This window comes from Polistes canadensis, unplaced genomic scaffold (genome assembly GCF_001313835.1).
Source record: "Polistes canadensis isolate GaletaPanama2010 unplaced genomic scaffold, ASM131383v1 scaffold_161, whole genome shotgun sequence".
Taxonomy (NCBI): Eukaryota; Metazoa; Arthropoda; class Insecta; order Hymenoptera; family Vespidae; genus Polistes; species Polistes canadensis.
This window is the reverse complement of record NW_014569708.1, coordinates 44,174-65,771: the sequence shown is the minus strand read 5'-3', so window position 1 is coordinate 65,771 and position 21,598 is coordinate 44,174. Positions and strand designations below refer to the sequence as shown.

Genomic DNA, 21,598 nt, shown 5'->3' with positions numbered 1-21,598 from the left:
TAAACCGTTATACGCTATCATTAGCATTACCGTCGTCATCGAGCAAGAAGGAGAACGCGTAACGAGCCTTCACTGAATCGTATCGTATCTCATCTCCTTGAAAAGAGAGCCGATACCAAATGCGGCATGGATCTAAAAATAAAATGATTGCTCGCAAATGACGCGCTCGAGTAAGAATCCCGTGCGAAAAGTATCGATATCCTCCTTTTTTTTTTTCTTTCTTTCTCTCTTTCTCTCTCTCTCTTTCTCACTTCTCTTTCTGATCTTTCCCCTTCTCTTCATTCGATCTCATTTTGAAGACTAATAAGGACGAGTTCGAGCAAATATGCGAATAGCTACGCAAATCAGCTCGAATGACTCCATTTTGCCAGGATATTACCCATCCTCGTAACTGCATTTTTTTTTTATATATTTTAATCTATCGTTAATCGTAAATATTATATTTCACGATGTAAATAATATAAGAATAATATTATTATTAAATGCCACATTGGAGGTGTGGAGGAATTTTAAAATGTGTCAAGAATATTTTTCGGAGAGATAAGGTAAGATTTCGTAGCTCGAAAATATTCAGATTTCTCAGAACTGGAATCACGTTTTGGGATTAGTTTAGAGAACGGGCATTCAATAAAATGAATATATCATTTTTAAGAATAGTTTTTCAAAATGTTCTTTTTTATAAAATTGCGGATTATTTTAAATCAGATATTTTATGCTATTTGAAAATATTTTAAAAGATAATCCTGCTCAGTCCTTTGATAAAAAATTCTCGACCCGACAGTTAAATTCTATATCGACATAGAATATTATGATTAATAAAAAATGATTCTCCTAATTAATTATACGATCGTCGTATATTCTTATTGGACATTTGTACAGTTGAATCCTATTGTCTATGAATGATGATGACAAAAAAAGATAATAAAATACAAAAAAATCTTAACTGACGTGACACTAAAATGTAAAAGGAAAGATGCGTCCAAAGTAACGTCTTCGCGAGGTCAAAGGTTAAATATCCTAACGCTGAAGGGACGACAATATATAGATGCTTGGTACCGTACGCTATTTCATTTCCTAGAGTTATGGTCAATTATGGTTGTCTTATCTCGATGGCGTTGCTTTGCGACTACCACCGAGCTTCTTCTTTTACTTTCTCTTTCTGTCTCTCTCTTTCTTTCTTTTAATAGTGCCGCTACAAGCTTGTATCTCCTTCTTCGGAAATATTCTATCCTATGCTTTTATCAGCTAGTTAAAATCGGCTTCTGTTCGAATTACGGAAAGAATAATTAATCAAACGATAATGGGAAATCGATGAAATGACTTTTTCAAATAAATTTATTATCCTAGTTTCACTTAATTTTATCTTATTAAATATGAAATGTTATATATTTATTAATTTGAATTTAATAAAATGTATCAATGAAATATAATAAATTGTGCAGCCAATTAGCTCGATAGTACTTTCGTTGTTTACAATTTTATACAAACGAATAATAAAAGATAAGTAATATCGAGTGCCCAGGTCCCCCACTACGTGGAGGTTTACTGCATATGAAGATCCATTCGTTTCGTTTCATTTATTCTTATAACTTTTGTAATATTATTCAAATGTATTAATAAAAAAAAAAGGTTTGGTATACAGTAACGTCCGAACTAGTTGGAATATTTTAACGGACTGTTCTTTTTTTCGTTAAAACTTTACGAGCACGTTACAGGTTGATATTAAAACGAAAATATATATAAAAAAAAACAAGGATGCATCGTTAATATTCAAATACTATTTATCTCGATAATAATACATTTACGTTTAAATATGTCCGATTAGATATTTAGTACAAAATTATGTTAAATAAATTACCGTAAATTATCCAATTATCTAATTAGAAAACATGCTTAAAAAAAAAAAGAAAAAATAAAAGCTCGTGGAACCCACACGCGACTGAAGTAAAACTAGCTAACGACATTATTATGATATATATTATAACATTATGATAGACATCATAATCAAATCGAAAGTATGGTTTCCCTTTTTCTCGAAAACAAATAACAGAGGGCTTTGTGTGTGTGTGTGTATATATCTGTTACGATTAAACGTATTTGTATTGTATATAAGTGTATAAAGGTTTCTCTCGTTTCTCGTCGGTATATTCCCACAATATCTCGTTCGACTTTACCACGCGTAATTAAATTTTACCTCTCTTCTCGTGTCTGCGTCCGAGAAACGAGCTCTTTAAATTAATCTCACAGGAGTACACATAGAGGAAGAACGGCCAAGAAGTAAAGTAGTAGCCGTGTTTCGTATCGGCTTCACTCGTACACACGAAAATGACTGAACGAAGACGAAGACGAAGACGAAGACGAAGACGATGGTGAAAGTCGTGGTACAAGTAATACTATAGTAATAGCTCCTGTCATGAGTTCTACTCATGATCAGGGATATCTTCACTGTTGAATGCACTTTAAATGTATGATAATATTATCGAACACGGACTCTTATCGAAAAACACTCTTACCTTATACGAATTCTTCTACCTTCTGCTATTTATAATCGTTAACGTCTTAGATCCATTTAAAAGATGATTCATTTCTTTTATTTTATTTTTCAAAGCTAAACCTACCTAATAGATTCGTTATGCGTTATTAATGAATACATACACACGCGCGCGAATACTTGTATTCATTGATAAGAATAGATTTTCTGTATTCATATCGGATCGATAAATTCATTAGGTAAGATTTACTTGAGAAGATTTACAACAAAGTATATTCAATTGATTTGTATCATTTTATATGAGAGTATGCATAAATAGAAATGTTTATATAAATGAAACGCGATATTTAATGATAAACGCATACGCATTCAATAATTTATGTGATAATTAAATATACGGTTGATATAATTTATTAAGGTGGATGAAATTTGTGTGCAAAAAGCAGAAATTACTTTCTGAACACACAATCTGATATTTTAATTTTTCTTTAAAATTTTTCTTCTTTTTTATTTTCGTTATAAAAATAGTATTTTAAAAATATTGAACAATTATTATTTATGATAAACCAAATAATTACATATACAAACGATTTATTTGGCAAAATACTGAGCCCAAAATGTTAACAATAAAAATGAAACTGTGATCGAATAAATAAACCCCCGTAAGAGTAGTTCTTATATTTATTATCTTCCAGGAATGAATTCGTTCTTAGGGATGAACTCCTTACGACTCGGAATCAGGCAGTAGGTATTTTATTTGATCGATCGAGTAAACGGAAATAAAATATCTATTTTAAAGAGTAAAAAAACGAAGATACAGAGAAAAGGATGGACAAGAAAAGGACAGTTACTTCTTTCCTAGGGATCGATTTATTCGACCTCGAAAAGGGTAAGACAGAGACGAGAAGGTTTTCGTGACAAGGTGTCCTCGAACGCGTTACTCCACAGCTTCCCGACGTACACGTCGCATTGTCCGTTCGTAGTCGGCACTTAATCTTCCTTTAGCTTTCAGGATCTGTCGCTTTGCTCTCGCGAGACGCGTTGACACGTCACTCTTTGAAATCTACGTTCCCTCTTCAACGTATATATATATATATACCTATTTACTTTTCGTAGAAACTCCTCGTGAAAAGATTTCCTACCATACTTTTGGTATACCGTGAAAGAATTCTACGAAAAGAAAAATAAAAAACAAAGAAAATGAAAGAAGTATTGGATCAGTAAATAAGCCATGGGTTAAATTGTACACGGAAGTTATAGAAATGCTGTTTTTTTTATTATTTGGTTCTTCTTATTCTTCACTCGTCTAGACCATTAACTACTATACTGTTCAAGCTAATAGAATCGATAATGAACGATGATCATGATCATCGATTGGCATCCTCGAAGAATACTACCAAAGAGTCATAAACTCCTTCGTCGTTACCTTCTCGAATAAGAACGATCGTAAAGCTAGACGTCGAGAGAGAAAGAGAAGAGCGAGCTTGCAACTTCAAGAGCTCGCAATATCGCTTTAGAGTTTCAAATCTTTCTTAGATAGAAAACAGGTGGCTGCTGTGTTCGCGTAATTCACAAACATACTCTCTCTCCCTCTCCCTCTTCTTTTTTCTCCCTTTCTCTTTTCCCTGTCTTTATTTCTTTCAATCCTCTTTAAAAGAAGAAGAAGAAGAAGAAAAAGAATAAGATTCTTCTTTGTACCTACCGGCTGTTATCTTTCGCTCAGTTATTTTATGACGTTTGTGAAGCACATCTTGAAAGAAGGGATGCTGGTTTCTCGCATACCAACCTTGAATAGCCACCTTCGAGATAGGCTCGTGAAACGATAATAGCTATTAGCATCGTATTTATCAATCCCTAACCTAGAAAATCTCATTCCTTGTAATCTCATAAGTTTAACGAGTTACCCAACGAACAACCGACGACCTCCAATCACTGGAAATGCAATTTTCTTCGTTCGTTCTATGTTTTATCTTCGCTTTCGTAGCTGTCCTTCAAACTTGAATCGTATACTACTTAAAACTTTACTTACGTCGAGATTTAAAAGTCGTTCGGAAAGATCGAGCACTCTGTAATTTCTTAATCGATTTTCCAATCTCTCTTTCTCTCTCGATGATAATTCTCAGACACCACACACGAGCACGCTAGAAACTACTGTCGAGTTAACATATTCATGATATACTACTTTGTTACCTGTCTTTTAAGGACTACACGAACCTACCTTCTTCAATCTCTTTCATTGATCTTTTTTTCTTTTTTTCCTTTTTTCTTTTTATTTTATTTTTACCTTTTTGTTTTTAATCGTGATTACCCGCATCTTCGAACGCACGAAGGAGAATCTTTAAGATTACCGAATCAAGTTTTCCTTCCTTTCTCCAAAGCCTTCTCAAAGAGTTCCCTCTCTATTTATGACAAATTATATAGAATGGTATAATGATTCGCTATATTCTATTGATTTATATCGTTAAATACTTTACCAAAGGAATCTTAATTAAACCACCTTATAAACTACTTTTTACTTCTTCCAATATTGCAATTTAAATGTTTCTCAAACTACCATGTGATCGGTAATTGAAGGATTTTATTTTACATTCATACTCGCGCTCATTCCAATTACATTTATATACCTGCTAATTAATGAACTCTTATATAAGATACAAATAAAATAAAATAAAAAAAATATATATATAGAAAATTTTTAAATATACATATATATTATTTCTTTTGTATAAATTAAATTTCTTAAAGAAGAGAAGTATCGATGTTTCGATTGGTTTAAATTTATTATAAAAATGAGACAAAATTATATATATGAGAGAAAAGTGATATAAATTATCGTGAATATTGTTTCTTTTTTTTTTTTGTTTCTTGGTTGAATCGATTTAAGTAAAGTAAAGCTCGTGCTAATTTTACATCCTTCTCGGCTTTGTCATCACCTTTAACGATGATACACGGGTACTTCGGGAGCATCTTTTCTCTCTCTCTCTCTCGTCTCTAGAAATTCATTGTAACTTGGTCGCGACGATGCACACTGAGAACGAGGACGAGTGTACCGGTCTTAAATCTTCGAGCCTATACCGCTCGAGCTCCGACTTCTAACGGGCAAGGGACTATAAATCGTAGCTCGAACGAACGCGTCCGATGAAATAGTACCTGTTGCAACAATGTTAATGTCTTCGCTTGGAAATAATTTAACGTGGCCTAGTACGATCTTGTAATTTCACAACTGAGTTTTTCTTTTCTTACGTTTTCAAAAAAAAAAAAAGAAAAAGTTTCTTCTTAAAACAATATAATAAGACGTTACTTTTAAAATTATATTGTAAATAAAATTTGTTAGGGGTATTTTTTGGTCAGATGTTTCTTTCTTTTTTTATTATTTACCTAACGAAAATTTTGTACAAGAAAATATGTAATTACGTTTGTTCATCTCTTTGACTCGTTTTAATAATATTTTTTTTATTCTATTCGATAAGAACTTGTTTATGTTTTGTACATTTGAATTCTATATAAATAAATGATTGAGTAATGTTTTTTTTTTTTAATTTATTATAAATGGAAGATAGTATATATAATCAAGATTTCGAATAATTTGATCAATCATTTATAGGTGCGGGTACGTAAAGATAAGCCAAAGCGTAGCTAACAATAAGTAGCAACTACATGAGAGAATCTGATTCTTTTTTTGATCCTTTTTCTCTCTCTCTCTCTCTCTTTCTTAAGTAAAGTAGCTTCGGAGACAAGAATCACCGTAGAACGCGCATACGCACAAAGCCATACGTCATGTCCCCTCGTTTAATGGTCTTTTAATACTACCTCGAGAAAGTATGTGTTTCCCACCCACGATGTTATTCGACTGAGAAGCGCCTTGAACGTTTAACAAAATCTATGGGATCGTGTAAATTTCATTTATTGGATTAACTTTTCGTTAGAACGTTAGATTGATTTTTGATATTTTATTGTTAGAATATTTTTCTTTTCTTCATGCTAACACACACTTAACAAATAAATATTAAAATGGAATAATTAAAATAAAATATTTTTTCTATGATTTAATTATTCAGTTGAATTCCATTATATTATAAAACAAACGATAGAAAATATTTTCTTCTCCCATAAGTGTTTTATTATGAAGAATGGATACACGTTTGAACGCGTTACACGCATACTCGTACATCCACACACACACAAACACATGTTCTAAGTCATCCTGTAAAATTTTACGATCCTTCGAGATGCGGGTAAAAGTGCGACGTTAAAGTGTAACGTAAGGTGTTACGTTCGATTTGATTATTTGTTAGAAAATGGGGCAGAAGAATCGACAAAAAAAATAAAAAGAAAAAGAAGAAGTAGAAATAGGAGGAGGAAGAAGAACACGTTTATACGTTATCGCAAATATTTTCTATAAAATGCGAAGCACTCGATCGCAAGGAATCTCGTTCGTAATAAGTAAATAAATAATGAAAAAGAGAGCATGCGTGTATCGTAAGGAAACAAACGCAATAAAATATATTTCGAAATGTTGTTCTTTTTCTTATGTGATTTCTCTTCTTCTTCTTCTTCACTTTTCTTCGAGTATTTTGCATGACGTCGCATCGTTTACAGCAACGTCACGTCGTAACGACGTCAAACATTAACAAAAATCGGAGAACTCGACTGATAAAGACGCATTGCTTGCTTTTGTTTATTTTTTTTTAAACAAGACGAGAATGACTTTTTAATTTCGCATGACGACCTAAGATCGTAAAGACAGGAATTTAACGAGAACCCTTCCTTCATTTTTATTTCCCACGAACGCATCGGAGTTAGTTATCGCTTGTTGAAAGTGAACTGCCCCTGGCTTCGTTAAATTCCCTCATTTACGACTATTACTACTCGTCGTACAATTTTCCGCTATTGAGAGTTCTTCCTCTATTTTTATTTTTCTCATCGTTAATTTTCGACTTTTTCCCTTTCTCTCCCATTTTGATTTTAAAACCAAACATAAACATGACATGAAGAAATTAATGAGTTTATTTTTATACATGAGAAATCGTGAATGATCCAAATCACTTATATTATTGTTTTAAAGTCTTATTGAACTCTTATTATCTATTCCAACCGCGTATCTTTTTAATTTGATTAAAGAAAAAGAAAAATATCTTATATAAAACCAAAGCAAATCTCGGTTAATATTATTACGGTAATAATAAATATTTTTTCGAGTATTAATGTAGATTTCAAATTACACCACACCATTAATTCCATTCATTCAATATTTTTTTTTATAAGTAAAAAAACAGTAATACTTAAAATGAAAAAAAAAGAAAAAAAGGAAAGAAAAAAAATATTCTCCTAAGCGTATTAACTTCGCATCAAAAAATGAATAAATTATTCTAATATGAATTCATAATCATCTGAAAAGAAAAAAAACAGAAAATAAAATAAAATAAAATAAAAAAAGAAGAAGAGTAAGAGAAAGATCATTTGAATTTACGTAAATGATCTTTGAACGATCATTCTCGTTCTTTGAAGGACCACGCCGATCTTCTAATCCTTTTTTTTCTTTTCCTTTTCTCGTTGTATTTTTATCTCTTTATATTCCTCTTCTTTTTTTTTCTATGCCAGAAAGTAGCTTCATTAAGGTCAACGTGCGCGCGCTCGCGCACGCACATCGTGTGTTTCGCCTGTCCATCGAACATATATTTACGAGCAAGCAATTTCGTTACACCGAGAGAGATACTCTTTGGCGGCGGCCCTTTTACGACAGAAGGTTGTTACACCTAATGCTTATTAAACCGCCGCTCACCATTATTATCACTAATTTCGTTATATTCTTTTGCGATACATGTTAGTCTATATGGATCTCGAAAGAGAAAGATTCCCCCATTAGAGTCGCGTGGTCCTATGCCTATTCTATAAGCTTTTAAAAGTATTTTGAATAAAAAAAAAACAAAAAAAAAAGAGAAGAAAAAAAACACTCTACTCTAATCTCGATATTAGGCTAGCGTGAATAACATCGAATATTATTATTATAATAATAATACCTTCCATCACTAACTCATTACAATCGTTCCTTATTCCAAAAGTGATTTTTTTCTCTTTCTTTCTTTCTTTCTCCTCCTCCTTCGTCATTAAATCCTTCCTATCGTAAAAACCCTAATTCACACCCCGAGGTTGATTGAAAATTCTTAATCGATTTCTTTCTAATCGACGAGTTTCTTTTTTATTCAATCAAATTTAACTACTTGTCTGGCTTTTTCGTATCCTCTTCCGTTGACGTTGTCGAAGATTTCTTTCTTCTCGTAACTATTTTTGTCCCGCCACATTTTAATAAAAACTTCAATTCGCTTATCAATTCCTCCTTGAAAGAAACCTGCCAATAATAATTATTTTAAAATTGAAAAGAATTTATTGTAACTATCCTTTTTTGTTTTATAAGACTCTTTGAGAATTATAAATTAAATTATTATATTATTAAAAAAAAAATATATAGGAAAAGAGTATAGGAGATATTATAACGAAACTTAATGCACATTATACGATTATAACTTACATTTTCGGTAACAGAAACGTTTCGTATGTGCCAGACAAAAGACCAAATTGTACCTATCCAGGATACAGCGAGACCACTTCCGAGAGCAATAAACACACCACTAACGTCTTCATAATTCAATGGATTGGCAATTGCAGCTGGTTTTTCCTAAAATCATGCGATATCAACGATTAGAACAAATATTATAAACCATTAAGAAAACTCTTAAGTAACTCGAGAATTTATTTAAATAAAATCGTGGAAGGTAGAGTATAATATAACATTATCAACAGTTAGTATTAATCAGGGCACATGGGAGAAAGAGAAAATCATATGACGCCATTTAACGATCGAATTATATCGAGACTGGTATCGAAGTACTCACACTACATTTATCCCCACCCCTTTTTTGCCTCCACCATTTATCTTGGAGTTCGGTTATCATGCCAGCCTCCTTCAGCTTCAGTATCGCACCGCTTAGCTGGTTCCGATAATATATATCTGCAAAGACAGCATATATTTCTTCTACCCTACATCGTCTTTCTTTCTTTGTTTTTTTCTTCCTTTCTCTTTCTCTTACTTTCTTTTTTATTTATTTATTTTTTCCTTTCAATTCAAAAAGTTTTGAATCGAATACGTACAGACTGTTCCAAACAGCTTCATTTTAAAAGTATATTTTATATATTACAGATGAACGCGTGTGTACAAAAAAATAATAGGAATTTTTCTGCTCTAAGTTATAATTAATTGTGAGTTTTCATTTGGTTTAATGTTTTTGTCTTAAAATATGTGTTACACACCTTTTATTACGCGACAGGACGTAACATATGCTTGAAACAGTTTATATTTATATATGCGTTATGTTAAAAATTGATAACTAACTTTAAATGTATACCTTTTTTCATGGCAATCCCATAACCCTTTTGATCCAACAAACCACCAACTTTGGTGACGTTGCAGTTCCTTTGTGTAAAATATTCTATTGACGTAGATTCCATGAAGAATGCATAATTCTCTTGCTGCACTTTTTTCAAACCGTCTTCGTTGTTATCCGTTAGAACCTCGCTTGCGTGTTCCATCATGTAGTCGTACATGAGTTTGTAGGGCTCGTAGGTTGCCGTCTTGATATGGTAGATTTCAAATTAAGATTAATTGATATGTGATTTAAATAAATACGTGCATTACATTTATATTTTAAGAACATTGATTTCTTAAGAAACTTTCCCAAATAAGTTTCAGTTTATAAAATAAAATAATTTCTCATTATTCCATATAAAACATATTAATTAAATTAAAAAAATAAAAAAATTGAGTAAACTGTATTCTACGAAATATAGAATAAAAAAAAAACTAAATCACTCATGTAATAATTACATAATTAATTATCAAACAATATTTTCAAATGAATAGCATTTAAAAAAAAAAATTTGTTTCTTTAATTATACTGATACTTTCTCAGCACATGAATCAAAGATCTATAATTAAAGATAAAGAAATAAATTTTTCTCTGGAGTGTGCATTAAAACGATTAATTCATAATCGAACGATCGATCATGGTACTCATATTTTTTTATTTATAATACTAAAGGTAGGTAAGAAAATGTTTTTACCTTGAAAAACGAGATGGTAGATCCGTCTCTCTTTGCCCCGTATTTGATTTCGTTTTGATAGGGTAACTCGTCTGCCTTCGTAAAGGGCCATACTGTTGGACTGGTAGATAAAGCTGCTGCTAGATTGGCGGTGTAAGTTGCGTTTATTATTAGATTAAAACACCACCATGTTGTACCTATTGCTCTCGTTGAAATACCTCTAAGAAAAAAAATAAATCGAAAGGTTATTAATCGATCATACTCGAACGGATGCCTGCTGTTCGCTTTCGCGAATGAAGATATCATCTCTGACACCATCCATTCTTTAGACGAAAGGTTCTCAAAGTGTGGTTCGCAAATGGAGTCGTTGATATTTAACAAAAATTCCAAAATTTTTTGACGCGAAACGACCGAAAATTAATTTAAAAGCAGTTTTGTAATGCTACACGTATAACATGTCTGTGAGTGTATTATAATGAAAGAGACGATAAAGTCTACTATATGTTCAGGATCACAAAAATATTTGTTCGGGTAAAGTGCGCTCGCAAAGTGAAAGAGTTTGAAAGGACCGTTTTAAATTACTTTCGATATTTTTGTTCGATTAGTTTTGACCAAATAAAAAATAAACAAAAAAATTCATTCTCTTTCAAAAGATACACGCATACACATGTACATATATATATGTATATATTAATAATAAAAATCAAACGATAAGTTAGGTTGACATTCTTAAATTTATCGAAAAATTATTAGCACTTTTAACTTGGTTCCTTTCAAATAGCTAAAAATGGGTTAAAGAACGTTCTCTGTTTCTTTTAAACGAAAAACTTCTGTCACCTGCAGGTAACCATTAATCGAGAAGTTAAGATGTATAGTATTGTGTATATATGTGTGTAAGTATGCTAGGTAGGAAACGTTGCTCTATCTTTTATTCTCCTTTCGAGAATGATAAATGAGTTACTTTTCACGTTTATTTACAATTAGATAAATTCGAAACGATAAGAAAATACTTTTCTTATTCAACAACAAAACTTCTAGTCTAATGATTACAATTTTTCGAATTATAATTTTACGACACATAATTTTCGGTTAAAAATTTTGCAATTTATGTTATTACTTTTTTTAATAATTATTATTATTACCTGTAAGAAAGAAGGTATAAAATTGAATTCAACGTTTAATATTGTCGACTCACCCAGGAGCGAAATCAGATGCACCATTAAGTAAAGTTGCAATAGTGAAAAATGGAGTGTCGACCATCGTGTAAGGTGTTTCTAATTCTTCTGGCTCGGTTATACAAGGATACGGATTGGTCCATTCGGCTGCACTCATTCTTCCATTGATATACAATACGAGGCTCACGATAATCCATGATCCAAAAATGTAACTCCATACTTCATAAGAGAATGGTAAAAGAAATGAAGTCCAACTTGGTGGTGCCTGTGTCGGTTGTCTGTAAAGTACACTTATACCTAAAAATAACAATAATATAAGATATTTATTAATTTTTTTATTTCAATTAATTGTTTATTAAAAATTAGATTAATATTACCTAAATTCATAAAGGGTGTTGTAAAATCTACCGCACTCTCTCGTTCAGAAGTGATCGTTAAATCTGTAATCGCAAGATCTGCTTTCTGCAATAAACAAATTATTCAATTATTTATTAATATTCTTATATAATAATGTTAATGAATTATTATAGTAAGTCTCTGTACCGACTAAAAGTAAGATGCTTGGAAGAACGTGCGGAGTAAGATTGCTTCCTTACCGATAGTGATTCAGATAGCAGCACTGACTATACACACTATACTGATCTATTAAAAATATCTTTTTTTCTTTTTTTGTGAAAAAAAAAATACAAATTATTAGTACAAAAAATCCATCTGATTATTAAACTTACACCGTCTCTAATTTTTCTAATCATCCCATTCCATTCTCCAGTAGCTTTTTGCAAAGAACCGTAAACGTTATCTTCTTGTACTTCAAAGGTGTAATTAAATCCTAACAGTTTGCTCATTTCGTCTATGACGTCAATAGCGAAACCTTCGTAACGATCATTACCTGTCCTCAAATCAGGTGATTCTTTGTACATTCCATATGGATAAGTCTGAAAAAAACTCCCCATAAATAAAAAAATTTTGATTTATTACTAATACGAGAGTTTTTTTAGAGTTGGAAACTTTTAAATCTTGACAAAAAGTTTTCATTTTTTCTTAAGTAAAAATAAGTTTGATCGAGATAAGCAAAATGTTTCAATATCGAATTCAGAACTTTTCAACTCAGCCACGTATTATATAATTGCAATCCTTAATTCATTTTTTTAAAAAGAATTTTACCAGAGATATCAAAACGATGAAATGTTTGTCTTGCAATACTTTAATCTCATTGGCTGGAAGGCCAGATTTTTGTACCCATCGAATACTATTCGTACTATACCAATCACCAACTTTATTTAATCCTTTTATGTTAAGACTGACGATTTCTAATTTAAAATCACTTCGGTATCCTGATGTGTCGAATTTCACTAGTCCACTTAACCCATGCATATTTTCCTAAATAAATAAATAAATAAATAAGTAACTAAAAATTGTGTACATTTCTAAAACGTATGATATCTCTAAAGAAAAATAAAAAGCATGGAAAAAGAACTTACGGCACGAATAAAATTGCTCAAACTATTACCAAATTCCCAATTATCTGTCTCGTTGCATGCTAATTTTTTAAAATCACCATTAACACTGTTCTCCAACAGTGCCATGCCTTTGGCAAAAATTTGCACAGCATCGAAGGCCAATGCTGCTTCGAGTCTTAATTGCGTTGGATCTGTTAAGTTCCAATCGAGATAAAAAGTATTATAAATATCCAAGAGATAAGGGTCTTTTGGATTTATCATTCTTACACCCGTCACGTTTACACCTGAGTATTGATAAGGTTCCAGATCTAATGTTTGGAAGTCCAGATTTGTCACGATTATGTTATACTTTTGTAACATTAAACCAACTTGTTGGGTTTGTTCGAGAACCGTAGATAAAGTTTCATACGAACAATCGATCACTATGTTGATCACTCCCGACATTTTGACGGTTCGTAAAATATCTCTGAGTTTATAATCGAAGTGTTATTAATTTCTATTGAATTCAATTTAGAAAATTATATTAATGAGCTTTGTTTTTTTTGTTACCTGTAATTTGGACCATTACCGAGATGATAAATCGTAATCTCGTAACCAACTATTTCTTGAAGTTCCAATACACGTTGCAAACTTAACAAACTTTCTGTATTGTCATACAAAATTGCATATTCTTTCCAATTGAAATCTTTTATTATATTGTAATAAACCTAAACGGAGGGAGGGACGATAAGATTGTAATTAAATCATAAAGATTTATCGAACGTGTAAGTGGAAATTATATGGAGTGAGGAGGAGGTTTCTTTTTTTACCATTGAGAGAACTTCGGGATGAGGATATAAATTAATTGAATTTCCTCGAGTTTGTTCGGGATCCCATGTAGTGGTAATGTATGGCAAATCCATAGCATCGCACATACTTTGAACAAAATACGATGCAGATTTGTCTTTCGGTCCGAACAAACCAGCTATGCCCTTTTCCAAAAGTTTGCACGCTATGCACAAAATTTTCATTTGGTTGATCGAATCGAAATTAAAAGTAATACATTATCTGTATAATTTGTGAATAGAAATATTTTTATAGTCTCTAACTTTTGTTTGTAATACGAAATGATATTTTAATAGGATAACAAAATCTAATCGGACTAGAAATATTTTTATTAGGCTTACTTTTTTCTGCTGCATCGAAGGTATCGCTGTCAATTTGTTCCGATCTTAATGTTAAAGCTTTAATATCGTTTGATATTTCAGCATTTCTGTTAACATCTTTGATCGATAAATAAAACGCTGTTTCAATCATTTCATCCCCATCGAAAAGAACTCCTATAGTTATTTAAATAACATATCGTATTTATTTTTTTATAGCACGCGTCATTTATTTTATATTTTTAAAAATTATTTTACTTACCGATTGGAACTTCTCTTGGAAATCCTTGAATGCAAGGTAATAAAAACAGGACGACACATATGAGAAGCATTTTTTTAACCATTCTGTGAACGTGATAAAATCATTTTCTTTTTATTTGTTTTTTTATTGCCTCATCCCATATTGAAGTTTTAATAAAATCGTATTAGAAACAAATTTAGATTTCATTCATTTTTTATTTGATTTCTAGATTAAATATATTTGCTTTTCTTTTTTTATTATTTTGTTATTTTATTTTTTTTTAAATAAACATTGCACGTTTTCACACTACATAATGCATTGGCACACGAACTTAGGTACATACGATATAATTAGAAACTTTAGCCGCACCAGCGAGGTATAACTACGAGCACAGCTCGTGACATAGTTTCGGTGATTGCAAAAATGTATCTTTAGGATTCATTTTATTTTAATTTTTAGAAAAATTTAACAAATATTATCTAATCTATATTATTTCTACGAAAACCATAATTTAGTGTTAATAAAGTATTAAATACAATAAACAATCGTTATTATTGAATATTATCAGCATTTTCACGTTTAAATCATTTCATTAATTTCATGATATTGTTAATGAAAAATCTTTCACAAACCTTTCTTTTTTTTTAAGGATAAATAAAATCCATTAATAAATGTAATCTCATTAATGCACGATACAAATTTTTAATGAATTATCGTAGAAGAGTAAAATTTATAAACGGCACTTAAAACGAATCTTCATCGACTGAGCAGCATCCGTACTATCGTATGGCTGCTGCCAAACTATTTTCTCATAGACCAACAGTTAGAGGGAGTCTTGTCTAGGTCAGGAAATAGGAAATATCGAGTGGACATGTTCATGCCAAAAAACATGATTTCGCGGTTATGAGTCTTATCGTTGATATTCAAAACTTCTTAGACGCTCACACATATATATATATAAATAGTATAACATACATAGATGCATCAAAACTAATTGAAAGTAGAACGAAATTGTAGATTTAATTCCAAGTTGAAATTTGTACGATTGCTAATCAAAGAATTAGGTTTATCCTCATGCTATTTTCAATCTTGTCTATTTCGGGTGAGTTCAGTTAGAATTTAGACCGAGTGAATGGTATGTTTACTCAAACAGTTGATTTAACGAATGGTAATGAATGTTTCTGTCAACGTTCTAACTAATAGTAGATTTTGAAGATGATATTATAATAATCAAAAATTTTTCAATTGTCATCGTCCGGTGATGTTGTGATTACAGTTGGTACGAATCCATAAGGAGGACTGCAATCTTCTGTACTATCTTCTCCACTTCTTTGCGATAAACTTTTCCTATGTCTCACTGGTTTAGTCTCGGTAGTACACTTGGCTATGAATCTCAACTCCTCCATCATTTCTTCTTTAAATGATAACTAAAATACAAAATCAAATTAGTTTGATTAATGAAACAAAGTCGGATATTTACAAATATAATGATAGAAAATTTGCCACTTACATTTTCTTTGATTGATTTCATAGCAACATCCCAAACGAGCTCGAATATCGTATAAAGCAAAGAAAATCCAATACCAACGAAAAGTACCAAGAAAACACCACCGACGTTAGACAAATTCAATTCCTCTGCTGAACTTGGTGCACCACCTTCCTGTAAAAAATTCAAATATCATTTTAATACACGTAATAAAACAATATAATTATGTTTATAGGTATAACTTACTTCGCATTTACCACCACCGCGTTTTTGGGTCCACCATTTTTTTTTGAGCTCGGTCACTCTACCACTCTCTTGTAATTTTAAAATCGCCGTATTTAATTGATGACGATAGAGAGAATCTAAAAAATAAATTCGATTTTTGTAAATGTCGAGAGATAAATTAATAATATTTGATATTAATTACTTTTCTTCATAGCAATCCCATAGCCCTTTTGATCCAACAATCCACCAACTTTGGTAACGTTGCATTCCCTTTGAATGATGTACTCGATCGAACTGGATTCCATTAAGAAAGCATAATTTTCTTTCAGGACCTTCTTCAAACCCTCGTCGTTGTCCTTGGTCAAGACATCCTCGGTACTGATCATGTAGTTGTACATGTCCTTGTACGTCTGGTAGGAGGCCTCCTTGGAATTGGCATAATTCTTTCAAAGAGCTGAATTAGAATGACCGTTTCTAAGTTTCATTTGCCTGTTACCTAACTCGAATGTAATGGCATCTTGTGACGAATTAGTTAAGCGATGATTGTTTGGGCCAGAGGATTTTTAGCATTTAACAGGTAGATAGAGGCTATGTTTTCTCTTTCCTGCGGAGAATTATAATAAGCGATTGAAAAAAAAATATATTTTTTGTTTGTTCGTTCTTTTTTTCATTTTTCTTTTTTGTTTCTACGTTCGTCTAGGAAAAACATTTTCATTCGTTTATTTTGAGATTTGGTATATTAAGTGATTCGTACTATGCAAAAAGAAAAAAACAAATGATATCAAACTAGTGATTATAAAATATATTAATAGTTGGGGGGGGTGGGGGAAAATATGTTTTTGAGTAGGGATATACTACTATTTAAAAATGTAAACTAAATACCAAAATTTGTTTATATCTCACATCGGATTGACTATTAGGCGAGCAATAACTAATTCTACAAGCTTCCAAGCTTTTTGTTTATCGGGATAAATTATACATTTCTGATGAATTAAACAATCTGGTTTGAAAAACGTGATAAATAAGCGAGGGAAGCATGAAATCATATTTAATTTATAGCCAAAAGATCTTCGTCATCTAATGTATCGAACGTTGTCTTACTTTTATACTCGTAACATGAATTCCTCTATGGTTTGCTATAGAATACGTGTGTAATGTTTCATTTAATCGTAGACGCAGTAGTACAATCGATTCGCTGTTTTAATTATTTCTAATTGAATATCCTAACGAACGGAAGGAGCATGGGATTGGAAACTTACTTTGAAAAATTCGAACGTAGATCCGCCAACTTTAGCACCGTATTTGATGGTTTTCTGTTTGGCCAATTCCTCGACGTTGGTAAATGGTGGTATGTTAGCAGCTATGGCCAAACAAGCTGTTAAATTAGCTGTGTATGAGGAGATTATAATCAAACAAAAGAACCACCAGCATCCTGCCATCATTCTTGTTGAAAATCCTCTAAAAAATAAAAATGAATTTTTTAAACGGTAACAAAAAAAAAAGTAAGAAAAAAAATTAATATATTGTCAATAAAATGTATTTATTTTTTTAGTGACATTTCATTAATCCCTTCAAGGTTTCTATCACGAATGTGAATATTTAGTTAGAATCCTATTTTCTAATCAGAAAATATATCAAATAAATAAATGAAAAATGTTCTTCTTATAATCGCAAATGAAAAATTCGGCCTTGAAGAGGTTGAAAGATCGATAGATCGACTCACATAGGTGCAACGTCGGAACCTTGTTGCATTATACTTCCTATGGTAAACATAAAGGAATTCTTCAACGAGAACTGGTTCTCCAACTCCTCGGGTTCTTCGATGCAAGGATAAGGATTGTTCCATTCCGCTGGACACAATCTTCCGATCACGGAGAATAACACTGACACAAAGATAAATACCCCTAACAGGCATATCCAAACGTCGTTAGAAAATGGCGAAAGAAACGAGAAGAAACTGGGCGGTGCTTTCGTTGGCCTTTGATACAATATACTTATTCCTATGAATAATGATTCATTAGAATAAATAAGATACGTTTAATTTTATTATTTATCAAGTACTATCGCTTGCAAAATTATTTCTCATTAAAATCGTGTACCTAAGTTCATAAAAGGCATCGTAAAATCCACGGCACTTTCACGGTCGGATGTTATCGTTAGATCGGTAATTGCTAAATCTGCTCTCTAGAAAAAAACAACACTTTGCTATAATATATATTAGTGTTGAATAATTTGTTAATATTTAAATTAATTGAATGTAATTTTTAAATAAATATATTTGTTTTTTTCTTTGACAGAATTAATTTGTTTGGATTATTAAATGAGTATACTTGTAAAGCTTACCCCTTCAATAATTTTTCCCAACATGCCGGACCATTTTCCTGTTTTATTTATATAAGAACCATAAACGCTATCTGTTTGAACTTCGAAAGTGTAATTAAATCCGAGTGATTTGCTAAGCTCTTCAATAATGTCGATTCCAAATCCTTCGTAACGTTCATTGCCAGACAACATCGTAGCAGATTCCTTAACCATTCCGTACGGTTTTGTCTGTAACATTAAACGATTAACGTTGTTTACTGAAAAAAAATTTCATCTGTGATAATAAACCAAAAATTTACCATGGATATTAATACTAAAAATGTCTTATTCTGTAGACTCAATTCAGCATCAGGCTTCATTGAACTCGTCTCTGGCATCCATTCGATTCCACTCATACGGGTGCTATTCCAAACTCCTATTTTTGTTAATCCTTCTAATTGTAGTTGAACAATATCCAATTGAAAATTACTTCGAAATCCAGCAGTATCGAACCATATTAATCCAGTCAATCCTCTCATTTCGGTCTGAAATTGAGTAGTCATTAAATTGCTATTAATCAACCATTTGATTAGTGGATCATTTGTATTGAATATCCAGGGAGTCAATAAATTAGTTCAAAACATATTCTAATAATATGTACGTAGTAAATCATGCATTAATAATTTATTATAAATTTTATGAAAAAAAAATTAATAATCATTTTGATTGAAATTAAAATATAAATAAAATAAAAAATATTATTTTAAGTTTATATAGTCGAAGTAGACAGACCGCCGTACCACACGCATAAAATTCAATAAAGTGCTCCCATGTTCCCAGCTCATCGAACCATTACAAGGCAGCTGTTTGACGTCGTCGTTTGTAACGCCATTTAATTGCTTTAAAGTTTGAGCGAAAAGCTGAACTGCGTCGTACATTAAAGCTGGTTCAAGTCGAAGTTGATCCGGTCCGGATAAGCTCCATTCGTGTTTGTGTTTGTTGAAAATCTCCATTACCGTTGGATCTTCCGGATTGATTAAACGAAAACCAGTAAAGTTTACGCCGGAATAACGGTACGGTTCTAAATTCAATGTTTGGAGATCCTAAAAATATGCATGAGATTTATCATCGATCAAATGCATATAAAAAGATCGATGAAAAAAAAAACTAAAAAAGTAAAAAAAAGAAAACAATAAATAGAAATCTTACTAATGATGTCACAACCACATTATGTTCGTCCGACATAATACCAACTTGTTGAGCCTGTTTGAGAACTTCATTTAAAATTGGAAAGGAACAATCGATCACGATGTTTTCGATTTCAGTTTCCTTGACCTCTTGAATCACGTTCCTGCACAGGATTCGACGCCACACTGTAGAATCGATTAATGCTAATTGTCTCGAAGGACTTACGTTAAAAATAATCATTCAATAATTTTACCTGTAATTCGGACCATTTCCTAATTGAAACAAAAATATGTCAATTCCTGTATTACGAAGTTCTAAAAGTGGTTTAATATTTAACAAACTATCGGTGTTCTCGAATAATATTATCATCTCTTGCCAATCCAGTTCTTGTATTAATACTTGATATGCCTAGAATTATATATATATATATATATATGTAAATTGTTATTCGATTAATTTTTTTGGTTCTTTAATAAGCAAAATTCTATTAAGTACGTGGAGATTTTTCTAAATGAACGAACATCACAAGTGGCATTGATTTATTGTTGGATATAATGGAAAGAAATAATCGAAAACGCACCAAGGACAACGTATTTGCATGTGGATAGAAATTCACTGTTTTCCCGCGTGTTTCTTGTGGGTCCCATCTAACTGTGATATGTGGCATTTCTATCGTGTCGCATATGCTCTGCACATGTTCAGCCATGGCTTTATCTTGTGGACCAAATATGCCAGCCACACCCGTACTAACCATATTGCATACTAATCGTTCGAAGAATTATTTTCTTTTTTTTATTTCAAGTTATATTATTTTTGTATTATTAAAAATAATAATAATAATTACCTTGACTGGTAACATCGAATGCATCATTATTTACTAGTTGAACTTTAGGTTCCAAATAAATATTACTTGGATATTCTCGATTGACCGATCTTATCGATAATTCAAAAGCTTCTTGAATCAATTCATCGTCATCGAAAAAACCTCCTGTGTGAATTTTTATAAAAAATTATTATCAAGAAAATTAGAAAATCAAAATTAAAAGTAATTTTTATTTAAATTACAACACATGACATTTCACATTTGACGATTTGATTTAAAAAATAAAAATACAATTTCATATAGTATATATATTTTATATTAATTGGAATGTGTATACTTATAAAAAATAATTGACAAAATTAGGCTTACCTATGGCGACTTGTTTGGAAAAATTCAAAAGAGACGCAAGGAATATCACCAAAACGTACCATAATTGCATCTTCGTATTGTTCTAAGAAAAATAATAAGACAAATAAAATGAAAATAGGTGGTTGAGAATTTGTAAAATACGTTCGACGAGTTGAAAAGCTCAAGATTTTCTGAGTTATGTGAAAACTCAAACGGAAAGAGCGCACTTAATCGTTTGACGTTAAGTAAACTAACGAAAAGGCATCAAGCAACTGCATCTCGCTCGGCACACATAAATATTTATATCCATCGAGTCCAATATTGAGTCTGCTTATTTACACGAAATTTACAACCCTAATGAAACTCTGTCTTCGAAATAAATCGATTTATCGTTCTTTTCAATCATCCCGTTTCTTACAGACAAACAAATGACAGATTAAAAAATAACACTGCTTCTTGCTTTTAATTCCTTTTTTTCAATTAGTTTATTTCGAAATGTTGAGTTCAAATTGTTATGTGAAATTATGAGACCAAATTTTAAGCGATCGGTTGATTAATTAAACACAAACGCGGACGTTTAAATAAAAAATGAAATATTAAATTAAAAAATTAGATATATAT

At 31.4% G+C, this 21,598-nt stretch overlaps 2 protein-coding genes across 2 annotated transcripts in view; both read right to left on the bottom strand.

The window, feature by feature from the left end:
• Nucleotides 1-7,955: 7,955 nt before the first annotated feature.
• On the bottom strand, nucleotides 7,956-15,279 carry LOC106789028 (glutamate receptor ionotropic, kainate 2-like). Its single transcript, XM_014752828.1, has 15 exons — nucleotides 15,239-15,279; nucleotides 14,628-14,710; nucleotides 14,390-14,542; nucleotides 14,033-14,214; nucleotides 13,773-13,930; nucleotides 13,245-13,689; nucleotides 12,928-13,143; nucleotides 12,492-12,698; nucleotides 12,141-12,225; nucleotides 11,784-12,060; nucleotides 10,610-10,808; nucleotides 9,895-10,120; nucleotides 9,385-9,500; nucleotides 9,021-9,167; nucleotides 7,956-8,840 (listed from the first exon to the last, which is right to left on the bottom strand). The coding sequence occupies exons 2-15, from the start codon at nucleotides 14,707-14,709 to the stop codon at nucleotides 8,709-8,711; spliced, it is 2,625 nt and encodes an 874-aa protein (XP_014608314.1). The 5' UTR covers nucleotide 14,710; nucleotides 15,239-15,279; the 3' UTR covers nucleotides 7,956-8,708.
• An 11-nt stretch (nucleotides 15,280-15,290) lies between these two features.
• The window catches only part of LOC106789027 (glutamate receptor ionotropic, kainate 2-like), a 9,002-nt gene continuing 2,694 nt past the window's right edge, over nucleotides 15,291-21,598 (bottom strand). The window contains exons 2-16 of the mRNA XM_014752827.1: nucleotides 20,999-21,080; nucleotides 20,651-20,794; nucleotides 20,387-20,568; nucleotides 20,060-20,214; nucleotides 19,828-19,969; nucleotides 19,419-19,721; nucleotides 18,939-19,163; nucleotides 18,661-18,867; nucleotides 18,417-18,501; nucleotides 18,041-18,317; nucleotides 17,577-17,775; nucleotides 16,520-16,760; nucleotides 16,339-16,454; nucleotides 16,117-16,266; nucleotides 15,291-16,033 (exon numbers count right to left, since the gene is read on the bottom strand). Of these exons, the coding sequence (XP_014608313.1) occupies nucleotides 15,848-16,033; nucleotides 16,117-16,266; nucleotides 16,339-16,454; nucleotides 16,520-16,760; nucleotides 17,577-17,775; nucleotides 18,041-18,317; nucleotides 18,417-18,501; nucleotides 18,661-18,867; nucleotides 18,939-19,163; nucleotides 19,419-19,721; nucleotides 19,828-19,969; nucleotides 20,060-20,214; nucleotides 20,387-20,568; nucleotides 20,651-20,794; nucleotides 20,999-21,068 (2,682 nt within the window). The 5' untranslated portion in view covers nucleotides 21,069-21,080 and the 3' untranslated portion in view covers nucleotides 15,291-15,847. The remainder of the gene's footprint in view (nucleotides 16,034-16,116; nucleotides 16,267-16,338; nucleotides 16,455-16,519; nucleotides 16,761-17,576; nucleotides 17,776-18,040; nucleotides 18,318-18,416; nucleotides 18,502-18,660; nucleotides 18,868-18,938; nucleotides 19,164-19,418; nucleotides 19,722-19,827; nucleotides 19,970-20,059; nucleotides 20,215-20,386; nucleotides 20,569-20,650; nucleotides 20,795-20,998; nucleotides 21,081-21,598) is intronic.